Genomic DNA, 11,943 nt, shown 5'->3' with positions numbered 1-11,943 from the left:
GGCTCTGTGCTGACAGTGGGGAGCCTGGAGCCTGCTTCAGATTCTGTGTCCCCCTCTCTCTCTGCCTCTTCCTCGCTAGCGCTCTATCTCTCAAAAATAAATAAACATTAAATTTTTTTAAGTTAAAAAAAAATACAAAGAGAAATCAAGGCTTCTCCCCACAGAGCTCCCAGCCGCCACCCAGCCCTATCCTCAGGTCTCGCCTTCAGATGCCTCCTCCACAGGTCAGGGTGCCACACAGGCAGTCCCAAGGTGCCTTACAAGGTGGAGTCAACCATCAACCTTCGGGACATGTGGCCTTGCTCTGTTTATCCCCTGAATGAAGCCACTCTGGGTTTCTAGAAGGCACGGGTCCCTGGGAACTTCAGCTGCTGTCGGAGAGCTGTGGTGCGCTTGCAATTCCCAGCGGAGTCCCCATCCACGTCCCCCTCCAGGGCACTGAAGCAGGACACAGTCTACAGTTTCAGGTTTATTTGCAGAAAGTGATGAAGACAAAAGAAATATATCCAGACACCACTCTCTGTACAATAAATAGCCTCCCCATTCCAAAAAAGAAAAAAGAAAAAAAAAAAAAAAGAAAAAAGCGCACGCCCCCAGGCAATGACCACCCCCAAAGACTTCGCTTCTTGAGGTGTGCACCGTCCCCGCCCCTTCCCAGCCCCTTCCTCGGGACCCCACTGTCTCTTGAGCGGATGGGGTCCCGGCCAGCTGCCCCAAGTCATCTGCGTCCTCTCGCTGATCCTGGCTGGCTGACTGTCATAAAATCCATGGTATCTTTATTTTCACACACACAATCGAAACTGCCCGAAGTTAGTTCTACAAGAGAAGACGATCTGCAGGTCCCAGCCGGCCCCCCTGACCCCTACCCAGGCCCACAGAAGAGAGGAAGCTCCTTTGTGTCCAAGATCTTCTTGTTCTCCTTTTTCTGTTCTCCAGCTGGGAACCCACAGCCTGCAGCAGTACCAGGGAGACGACTGTAGTTAGGGCAGAGGAAGGGGCATGGGACACTCCTCTCAGGTTTCATCGAGGGCCGGAAGCAGCAAGTGAACCCCGGAACCCCCTCTTCCTCACCCAACTACAAAAGGGGAAGGGACAGAGGGGGCTGGGGCCTCTCAGTCCCGAGTCTGCTGTCTGCATTCGTTGGTGTCCTCCAACCTGGTAACACCGTTTCTGAGCCTTTCGCCAAGTCATCCGCTCAGTTGGGGAAATAGCTATAAAACTGGCCTTCGGTTTCCTTGTCAAAAGGAGAAGGGGCCCCAGCAGGGGAGGAGCTATCGCCACTGGAAGGGTAGGGGGACACGCGCCTCCTCTTAGAGTCTCCTTCACCCAGTCCTGAGTCACTGGACTCTGGCCGCAGGGGGGTGATCTCAGTCCACACCGAGGGGGAGCCCTGGTCCTCCGGCCCCCGTCCCTCTGAAGCTCCGGGACCAGGTTCCATGGGCAGAGTCCTCATGGGGCGGAACCAGCTGCCTGGGCCCATCTTGGGAGGGTACTGGGGGGCCACCGGCCAGCCAGCTCCGGGCGTCAGAACCTCTTGGCCTCGGTAGTAGGACATGGTGGGTCCGGGGGCGGAGGGCAGGAACGCAGGCTTCATGCTGACTGCTCGAAACTCAGCCTCGTAGCTGTGGTCCCGGGGGGGCCCCAGCCAGTAGGGCTGGGAAACTACATCCTTGGCTTGCCCGGGAAGGTCGGAGTAGAAGCGGCTGGGAACGGGGTACTGGTTGGGTAGGAGAGGAGAGTAGTGGTCTCCCCCAAGCAACTGACAGTTGGGTCCAGGTGGGGAAGGGACGCTGGTGTCAACAGATGCATACATGCTTTAAAAACAAACAATAATAAGGCAAGAAAACGGGTCACAATCAGAACCAGTCACCTGTAAGCCTGCCTATTGCGCGTCCCTCCCTGGATCCTCTTTCCTTGGTCTTCCCGCCCTCCAGCATCCACCCCACCCCTGCCCACCCCCAGGGAAGGCGACACGCTCAGCACAAGTCTGGAGTCAAGTCCCAGGAGGGACCAAGCGGAGGCCCCTCTGCAAAGGGAAGCTGGACCCAGCGGCACTTACGACTCAAGGTTCTCCCGGAATCCTTTGGCAAAAGGGTTATTATCAATTTTCAGCTGAGTGATCTAGAGAGAGGGGAAATAGAGGCGCCTGAGTCCTGAGTCCTGTGCTAGAGAACTTCTGGATTCCCCACCAAAGAAGCCTGTGGGCTCCCCTCTCCCCTCCTGCCCCTTGAAGCTCAGCCCTGCCCGGCAGCCCTCACCTCTGCATTCTGGTAGGCGGTCACGGCAATGAACTGCGTCTCTTGGAAGGTGAAGATATGCGTGTTGGAGGTGTTGCAGGACCCCTCGGGTTCCCCCTCGTTCACCTCAACGATGTGCAGCCGAGGCTGGTACTTATGGAGAGACTGGAGCACGATCATCTGAGAGAGAGCCAGACGCTTGTGGGGGGTCTAAGGGTCCTCTATCCCCACCCTCGGCCGGTCCTGTGGCCAGGCTGGAAGGGACTCTGAGGTCATAGTGTCCATTCCCCTGCCGTGCTACGAGGTAGCTTCCCCCAGGCCTTCTAATTCTGGTCCCCAGCCTCTCCAGGACACCACTTGTGCCTTCTTGCCCTGTTTCCTACCCACAGATGTCCATTGTCACCAAGATATTAGCACAAGCAGGTGGCTTTTCAGGGCTCTGTTAACAGGGTTGCTCAACTTAGACTCTGTGTCCATTCCCTGGGGCCACAGGTCCCAGCACTATGCCCAGCAGGGTGCATAAGTGATGGGGGCCTCCGGTTTGGTGAAGAAACCCCCAAGGGCCAGCTTGGCCCGTGTCATCCTAAATACACCCCATGTCTGCCCCTGAGATTCGCTTCCTCCCACCTCATCTTCCCCCCATGGTGGGTGGGAAAGAACCAGAGTCAGAGAGAAAAAAAAGTGACTTTTACAGAACAGAATCAGCCCGGAGGGGTGGGGGGTGGCAAGGAGTCTCACCTGGGTCACATTGTTCGAGGCCCCTTTGTTGTTCGTGAGCTTCAGTTTCCCGAATGAAACTTCCTGGCGCATCCAATGGGCTCCAGTGTTGGGGGAATCTGGGTGGACGTACAGGCGGTTTCCTGTGGACAGTTAACCTCTTTGGCATGCAGCTCCCGGGATCAGAGCCAGGTGACATGGGGCCTCTTTGCCTATTCCGAGGGGGGTGTCAAAAAGGCTGCAGGGGGCAGGACTAGATGGGGCGGGGCAACGGGGAAATGTGCACAGAGGACTGAGCAGAAGACAGGCTAAGGCAGAAGAGAGAAGAGAGGACAAACAGAAAGGGAGTGAGAAATGGGAGGAGATAAGGGTGGGATGGGGAGTTAAATCTTAGGTGTGGGGGCCGCGGCTGGAGGCTTCCTCCTGGGTCCACCAGGGGGCGCTCAGTCTCGGAGAAAAAGAGCATCCAGTCATCTCCGGGGGCTCCTACCTGGCATGCTGCCCTCAGCCTTTCCACACTGCACCCACTTGCCGCTCTGATACCGCCAGTGGTGCTGGTCCACCAAGACCACGTCCACGAACATCCGGTAATGGCTCGTGGGCTCCAGCCCCGCCACAGTAAATGACAAGAATGGGAACATCCGCCTAGGGAGAACAGAAAGACACACCCACATCCATCAGTCCCCAGCCTTGCAGACAGCCAGCCCTGAGCGAAGGCTTTCGGTGATGTGCCGGAGTCGGCTTCCAGCCCTCCAGAGAGCCAAGTGGAAATGCCAGCCAGTTGCTAAACAATGCCATAACTAAAAATGAAATGATATCAACTTACAATTAAATACATTATAAGCCAAGGTAATAAATACTCAACAATCATCACTTCTCAGTTCGTTTACTACATTTTACTACTATCTCTGCTCTTGAGGTTACTTTTTAAAAATTTTTTTAGGGGCGCCTGGGTGGCTTAGTCGGTTAAGCGTCCAACTTTCGCTTGGGTCATGATCTCGCGGTTCGTGGGTTCGAGCCCCGCGTCGGGCTCTGTGCTGACTGCCAGCTCGGAGCCTGGAGCCTGTTTCAGAATCTGTGTCTCCCTCTCTCTCTGACCCTCCCCTGCTCACGCTGTCTCTCTCTCTCTCCTAGAAATAAATAAAACATTTAAAAAAAATTAAAAAAAAATTTTTTTAAATGTTTGTTTATTTTTGAGAGACAGAGAGCAAGCCGGGGAGGGGCAGAGAGAGACGGAGACACAGAATCCAAAGCACACTGCGGGTTCTGACCCATCAGCACAGAGCCCGACGCGGGGCTCGAACTCACTAGCCGTGAGATCACGATCTGAGCTGAAGTTTGACGCTTAACCAACTGAGCCACCCAGGCGCCCCATCTTGAGGTTTCTTATATCTCTTGTTCCCGTCTGGTGAAAATACTAGATAACTGAACTATGGCCTATCTCTTCCCAACTCTGCATTCAGTATTACCACAAGCATAGTTTGAAATCAGCCACCATAGGTATATTTACACCACGGAAAGCAGCAAATGCTATGAATCAGGGCTCTTTCACGGCTCTTCCTTCAGAGGGTCAGTTGCTAGACATTAGCTGCACGTCACTGTCTCTAACCTTAGTTTGCTTCCTAGCGGGGAGCAAACCCACAAGCCAGCCCCCCATGGGCACTTCCCCATAGGCCCTCATGCCTCAGTCTCCCAAGTCCTCGTCTGGTCTCAGTCCCCGACCCATCGTCCCCATTGTGGCCCTCCCAGTGCTCTCACACCCCCAGCCCTGTGGCACCCAGGCTCCTCCTGCCCCCATCCTCCCAGGCTTGATGTCTCTTGATGGCCTGTCCCAGCCTGAGCCTTAGTAGCGAAAATCCTAGGTGGAACTTCCCATCCGCCTCACTCTCAAAGGTCAGGTTCCCAGGAAAAGTGGAGGAAGTCAAGGCTGTATTATCCTCTATTATGCCAGAGTAATAGATTCAGAGAAGGAAGCACTTCCATACCACGCCCATCTCTGTCACCTGCACCATCCCTATGACCGCCATCTCCGCCATCACTGCCCCCATTGCAAACATCACCTCCATTATCACCATCACCATCGCCGCCATTACGACAACCACCACCTCTACCAGCGCCAGTACCGTCACCAGTCTTTGATTTTCTAACCCGAGCAGGCAGGGCAGACTTTTCAGGATGGCAGAATCACACCCTCATCAGAATTACTTTTCATTCCCACACACCTCTCCCCTCCTCCTACAAGAAGTCACGCAGGGTGGGAAGAAAGACACCAGTCTGTGAGTCAGGAAACCCGGGGGAGGGAGAGTTCCAGAGGCCCAGGAGCACTTTTGGGGGCATCCTAGTCCCCAGGAGGTGCCAGAGCAACAGCCTTAATAACCTTGGGAAGGTCTCCCCACATTCTTGTCTTCTCCGGACTCTCCGATGCTGAGAAAAACAAGAGACTTACTGACCCTCTGCTCTTGGATACGTTAATTCCCAAACCAAACCTCAGTTTCTTCACCTGTAAATGGGGACAGTAACTCCTGTTCATTTTTCCTCTGAGAGCTGTTCAAAAGTTTGAAAGATGTGAAACTCAGCGCATCCGGTCCCTCCTCCACCCTACCCTCTCCCAGGCTCAGAGCTATCAAAGCCCTCAGGCCAGGCCCAAGGACCCCAGCAGGAGTCCAGAGCTCTAGCTCCAGGCCCTGGGCCCCAGGGGCTCAGCAGGCCAGCTGATTTGAGAAATCAAAGGTTAGGGTTGAGGCCTTGAACAATTAAGTTTGGGGCGATACTGTCAACTCGTCTCTACCACCAACTCATTCTATGATGCAGTCGGGTCGCACACATTTTTTGTATCATAACTAGCTCCTCTCCAGACCTATAGGAATAAAGGAAGAGAAGGAACATATTCACTGTGTCTCTACTTAGCAGCAGTCAGTTCACCATACCAGTCCTTTGAAATGTAAAAAAACACTTTTTTTTAATGCTTTTTATTATTTATTTTTGAGAGAAGGAAAGCGTGAGCAGGGAAAGGGCAGAGAGAGGAAGACAGGATCCGAAGCAAGTCTGACACAGACAGCCAAGAGCCCAATGCAGGGCTCGAAGTCACGAATTGCGAGATCATGACCTGAGCCGAAGGTGGATGCTTAATCCACTGGGCCACCGAGGAGCCCCTGAAATGTAAAATGTTATTTCCAATTTTATACTTGAAAGACACCAAGGATCGGAAAGCCGCGATGACGGATCCTTGGTGGGAGAACGGAGTCGGGGTTCCTGACTGTAGCCTACATGCCATGGTGTCCATCTCTCTACCCGGCTAAGCTCTGGTAGAGGGAAATGGAGGAGAAGCGGGAAGAGAATGGGGGAAAGGGAGAAGAGAAGGGAGGTCTCATTTTCACCCTAAAGGTCTAGAATCACCACCATCTGGAATCCCAAAATAGCCCCTGATTTACATGACACTTTGCTGGGAAGGAACAGAGTCTGATGTCAAACTAAGGTCTTCAAAAAGACCACTTATGGGGCGCCTGGGTGGCTCAGTCAGTTAAGCGTCCGACTTTGGCTCAGGTCATGGTCTCACGGTTCGTGGGTTCGAGCCCCGCATCTGGCTCTGTGTTGACAACTCAGAGCCTGGGGCCTGCTTCGGATTCTGTTGTCTCCCTCTGCCCCTCCCCCGCTCGTGCTCTGTCTCTCTCTCAAAAATAAAATAAACATTAAAATATTAAACAAAAAAACCCAGGGGCGCCTGGGTGACTCAACTGGTTAAGCGTCCGACTTCGGCTCAGGTCATGATCTCACGGTTCGTGGATTCGAGCCCCACATTGGGCTCTGTGCTGACAGCTAGCTCGGAGCCTGGAGCCTGTTTCAGATTCTGTGTTTTCCTCTCTCTCTGACCCTCCCCTGCTCACGCTGTCTGTCTGTCTCTCTCTCAGAAATAAATTAAACCAAAACCAAAAAACAACAACAAATTAAACAAAAAACCCCAAAAAGACCACTTACCATCCTGCCCCCAGAGGCCAGGGCCCGAGACTCTAAATTCCTCAGCTGCCACTCAGGACTATTCCATCTTGAAATGATTCGCAGGGTCACCATACCCGCCCCCCGCCATCCTGAACACCTCCCCCCCCCCCTGCCATCCTTAACACTTCTGATATGCCCCATTTCACCTTCATTACGTACAAACTAAAAGGAAGTCATTTTCTGTCAGTCGTGTTGGCAAAATGTTTCAAAATTGATATCTATCACTGATGCGGCTATCAGGAAAGGGGTCTTCTCACACACTACTGGTGCAGGTGTAAATTAGTGTCACCTTTTAGGATATTCCTGCACTCCCTTGTACCTATCGAAATGCAAAATGTGCTCTGGCATCAAAGGATCTCCCCCTCCCCCCCAGCCTCAGATCCAACTTCACGGAAATCAGATCGGTTTAGCTAGCAAACAGCCATTGGAAAATAAAGCTGTTTTCGCCTGCCCCAAGAGAGAGGAAGCCAGTGAGTCCAAATTAAAGCGGGCTTAGAACTAAAATAAATAAATAAATAAATAAATAAATAAATAAATAAATAAATAGTTTCAAAGATCTAAAAAGTTCTTGGACTCGGGGATGTAGAGAAGGGAAAACCACCATGGCTACGAGGCCAGTGACAGAGGATCGGTTGGCACTGAAATGGCTTTACCGACCCCTAAATTCACACATACATACACAAATGCAAATTGAGCTCCTTAACAACAGAGCTACCCAAATTTATCTTAATTATAATAATCAACTAATCACACCCAGAAAAGCGGGGATTGCCGGCAATGAACGCACACCCACACACCCACGCCAAAGACACCCGCATCTCTCTTCCTCTACTGAGAATGCCTACCATCAACTATTCTACACACACCAACACGTTCACAGCACACACACATGCTGCCACACAGAAATACAGCACAGGTCCAGGGTAGGCACCCCGAGACTTCACAAATGCACAAACTTGAACTCCAACATCTCCACTTGGTCAGGCCAACATTTTATCTCACTTTCCCCTCCCAGCCTCACCCGAGCTGCCTGGGTCAGTCTCTGCCACCCCCCTCCCACCACCGCTCCCCACCCGGCTGCTGCCCCGTGGAGGTGACAGTGATTGCTTGTCCATACTAAGGGATGGGTTTAGGGTGGGTGGGAGAGGAAGGATCTGGGAGGGAATGAGTCAGCCCATGGCAAAAGGCTGTGGGGCTGTGGGAGGGCCTGGGCTGGAAGGATTTTTCAAAAAGGAAGAAGGCCGTGGGTGATGCGGTGGTGACTGGCAGGTCACTGGAACCCACAGAGGGACAGGCCAGCCCTCCAAAGCAGGATAGAGAGGGTGCTGTTCTCTGAGCCCAAGCCTTACTTTTCAGAAGCCAGTAGCAGAAGGAAATGGCCGCCGTCTTCCCAGAGGACTGGGGCCCAAGTTTGGGGACAGGGCTGAATTGGGGCCAGTGGGACTGAATTGGGGACTGTATGTGCTCTGTCCCTTCCACCCCACCATGGGACCACTGAGGCCTGATCCAAGGGAGGCATCAAAGGAAATGGTGAGGTCCCCTTCTAACAGGGACCTCAGGGTGTCCTAAGCCGTCCCTCAGGATGGATCGAAAGTGTCAGGATTGTGACCGACACACTCACGCACGATTACGAAATGATCAGGAAAATTTGATGGTATTTATGCATTTCTTTTCAGGTTTGCTAACGGTATTGTGTTTACTTTTACAAAGCCATTTTTAGACGCGCATAGAGAAATTTTAAGGATGAAAACTCTTTCAGAGTATCTAGGACTTGCTTACTAAATACTTAACACCATCACTGATACAGCTACAGACTGGGGGTGGGGGCGGAAGTGAGGTGAGCCAGGACGAAGAAGAAACAAGATTGGACCAGGGGTGACAAGTGCCCCAGCTGGTGATGTAGGTAGGTGGGGGCCTGTTAGGGTTTTCTCTTTGCTTTTGCATATATTGGAACTTTTCATACTAAAAGAAAGTAGGAGTGCGATCTAAAAGAGAGACAACAAAACTCGTCAAGAACGAATTATTCAGCAAGAACACAAAGGAAAGAAGGAGGCCACAGGGGTAGTGACGGGGACCCGCGGAGTCACATCCCTGTGAGATGCCTCCCTCACCAGGCTGCAGGCAGCCCAGCACCCCTCGGGGTCCCTGAAGTTCTGGCCACCCCAGAGACTTCCTCCGAGGAAGCGGCCACCCTCAAGACTGGAAGGGCAGGGGCCTGGAGGCTGGTTGTAGGGAGTCCAGGGCCAGGCCTTAGGGGGTGAAGGATCCTGACCGCCAGAGAACGGAGGCCTGAGTTCAGGTCTGCTGGGTGACCGGGTGCAAGCCGCTTGGTCCCCGTGCTTCAGCGCCCCACCTGTAAATGGGGACACTGCTTGACCTACGTAGCGTGCTGTAGAATAATGGAAGTGAAAGCACCCTGAATGCATCAACGTCTTTGGACAGTGTAGGTGGCTGTTTTTACTCCTGGCTGCGAGAGGCTGGAGAAAGAAAGCCAGGCGGATACCGTCTCAGTTCTGGTGCCCGTTCTGCCTGTGACGGCTATGTGTCACCTCAAAAGAGTCTCTTACTGTCTCTGAGTCCCTTCCTGTCTGTGCAGGGAGGGGACTGGACAGGATCCTCTGGGTCGCCTCCAATTCAAACTTGATGGGACTAGAAGCCTGGGCAGTCAGTGCCTGGGAGCACCCCCGGGGGGCCAGGGTTGAGAGAGGGGGACGGCGCAGAGAGGAATCATCAGAAGGTTTAGAGGCTGGAGGCCATGCCATAAAAAAAAGAAAGTGCCAGCTTCCCTGGGTTCATCCCAGAGAAACAACTCAGGCACTTGAAGCTATTTGTGGTTGGTGGACAGGTCCCTCAGTCCCAGGCCACCCCACAGAAGTCACTGGGAGGGAAGAATATCCCAGCAATGCCGACATTGAATGCCAACCCCCCCAACCCTGGCCCAGTGTGGCCTCTGCCTTCTCCCTCCCCAACCCCCACGCCGGTGTCTGCCCTTCAACACCTCCCGGGCGCACTGATGACGCAGCCCCTCCACACAGAGGTCCTCCCTGGTCCCCTGCCCACACAGGCCCCCCACCGGGAAGGGTGGGTGCACACCTCACATGCCACAAGCAGGCAGGCCCCACTCAGCGTTGCTTACTAAACAAGTACCGCAGTCGTGGCAAGTTTCTCTTTCTTTCCTCACGCGGGAGGCTCTCTCCGGAAGCAGCACCCTCGGCCCCAAACCCTACCCCGCATGCACTGGGCTCATAGGACACTGAGCCCTAGAGCCAGGGCTTCCCCAAGCTCCATCGTAGACTGGAAAGTATCTGGACAGGGGTGAGGTGTGGACTTTTAGGGGACAGAGCTCTGGGGGAGCCGAGTGGGACCGGTGGCCAGCTGGGACCTGGGGGGCCCAGCTTCACCTGCTCAGGCCCTTGGGTATGTGTGCTGCTGTTCCTGGAAGGGATGTGTGCCCCCCACATGCTTTACCACACCCCCCCACCCCTAAACACACTCGCAGCAGACATATGATCTCAAAGTACTACCGGAAGGGAAACTTGGCGACTGCTTCTCGGAGTCACCAAATCCCAGTCTTACCCACCTCGCAAAACTGACCTGTGCACAGCAGTAGCAAAAGGGCTGGGAGTGGGTGAGGGGTAGGAGACGTGGGCGGGAGTGGAGGGGAAGGAGGGGTGGGGGTGGTTTGCCCCGGGTTACTGCCTGATGCCCCCAAGACCCTGCCCTCTCCTCCATTTCCCCACGCATAGGGGCTAAGAGGGGTCCGGCCTTGTCAAACCCAATACCCACATCCCCCGCCCCCCCTCCGTGACCCTCACTGAAGCAGAGAGTGCGACAAGGGCACACCCCAATTCTGGGTGAAACCGTAGGCACCCTCCCCCTACCCCACGACAACTTCTCATTGCACTCACTCTCCATCTCCCTTCTGAGTTCTGTGTCCTAGGAGAAAACAACCCTCAAACCTCTCCTGTCCCTGCTACAACTCCCTCCCTGCTTCCCCCAAAGCCAAAGCCAGACCGTGAGGGGCTCGGAGACACTCGCAAAGTCTAGACACGAGAAAAAACCACGTCCTTGTTCCGGGCGCGCGCCTCACTCACCGTCCCTGCTTGGTGATGATCATCTCCGTCTGGTGCTGATTAAACTTGGACCACAACAGGTGGTTGTTGAGCGCGACTCGCAGCTTCCCTGACACCTCCAGCCCCGCCGGCAGCGCGTAGTCCTCGCGCGGCCCCGGGTAGAGAACCGAGCGCGGGTCCGGGGCCGCGTAGCCGTCTCCAGGCTGGTAGCCCTCGGCGCTCGCCGTCGGCGGGAAGGGCTCGCCCACCCCGGGGAAGCCGGCGGCCTGGGGCCGGGGCGGGTAGGCGTAGGCTCCGAGGAAGCGGCCTGGCGGAGCGGGCACCAGGGCGCCCCCGGCGTAGGGCGCCCCCAGGCTGGCGCCCCCGCGACGGTCGGCCGCGTCCTGCGCGCCGGGCTCCGGGTAGAAGTAACGGTTCTGCGGGTCGGCGCCGGGCGCCCGGCCCTCGTCGCTCGCCGGCATCGGCTCGGTGCCCGTCAGCATGTCTCCGCAGCCCGGCTCCACGATGCCCATCCGGGGCGGGCTGGCACCTTTCCGCAGCCGTCGGGGACTGGCCCCTCTCCGCGCGGGGGCAGGCGTGGGGGTCGCGAGGGTCGGGGCGGGGTGGGGCGGGGCCCCGGGGGCAGGGGCGGGGGTGGGGGCCCTGGGGGCCCCACCGGAGCCCGGGCTCGGACGCCTGGGTCCTGAGCCCGCGGTTGGCGGGCGCGCAGCAGCTCCCGGGCTCCCTCTCCAGCGGGCCGCTGTCACTAGCGTCGCGGCGCCTTTGCTGTGGCTTTATGAAGCTCTCTGGGCTCCCCCCACCCCACCACCTCGGCCCCGCCCCGCCTCACCCCGCCCCCTCGTGGCTAATACTCGGCAAATTCGAAGCAGTCGCCGAAGACCGGAGGCCCCCACGGTGTGGCGAGTCCCCGCGCGCCGCGA

General features: G+C 55.5%; 1 protein-coding gene across 1 annotated transcript; it reads right to left on the bottom strand.

The window, feature by feature from the left end:
* Window positions 1-469: 469 nt before the first annotated feature.
* TBX21 (T-box transcription factor 21) lies at window positions 470-11,552 on the bottom strand. The gene is made up of 6 exons (XM_039227862.1): window positions 11,045-11,552; window positions 3,445-3,599; window positions 2,976-3,097; window positions 2,259-2,417; window positions 2,060-2,121; window positions 470-1,814 (listed from the first exon to the last, which is right to left on the bottom strand). Exons 1-6 carry the CDS (start codon window positions 11,533-11,535, stop codon window positions 1,196-1,198), a joined length of 1,608 nt encoding a protein of 535 aa, XP_039083793.1. The 5' UTR covers window positions 11,536-11,552; the 3' UTR covers window positions 470-1,195.
* Between the last annotated feature and the right edge of the window lie 391 nt (window positions 11,553-11,943).

This window comes from Hyaena hyaena, unplaced genomic scaffold (assembly GCF_003009895.1).
Source record: "Hyaena hyaena isolate Hyena2069 unplaced genomic scaffold, ASM300989v1 scaffold_29, whole genome shotgun sequence".
NCBI lineage: Eukaryota > Metazoa > Chordata > Mammalia > Carnivora > Hyaenidae > Hyaena > Hyaena hyaena.
This window is presented reverse-complemented; position numbering and strand designations above follow the sequence as displayed.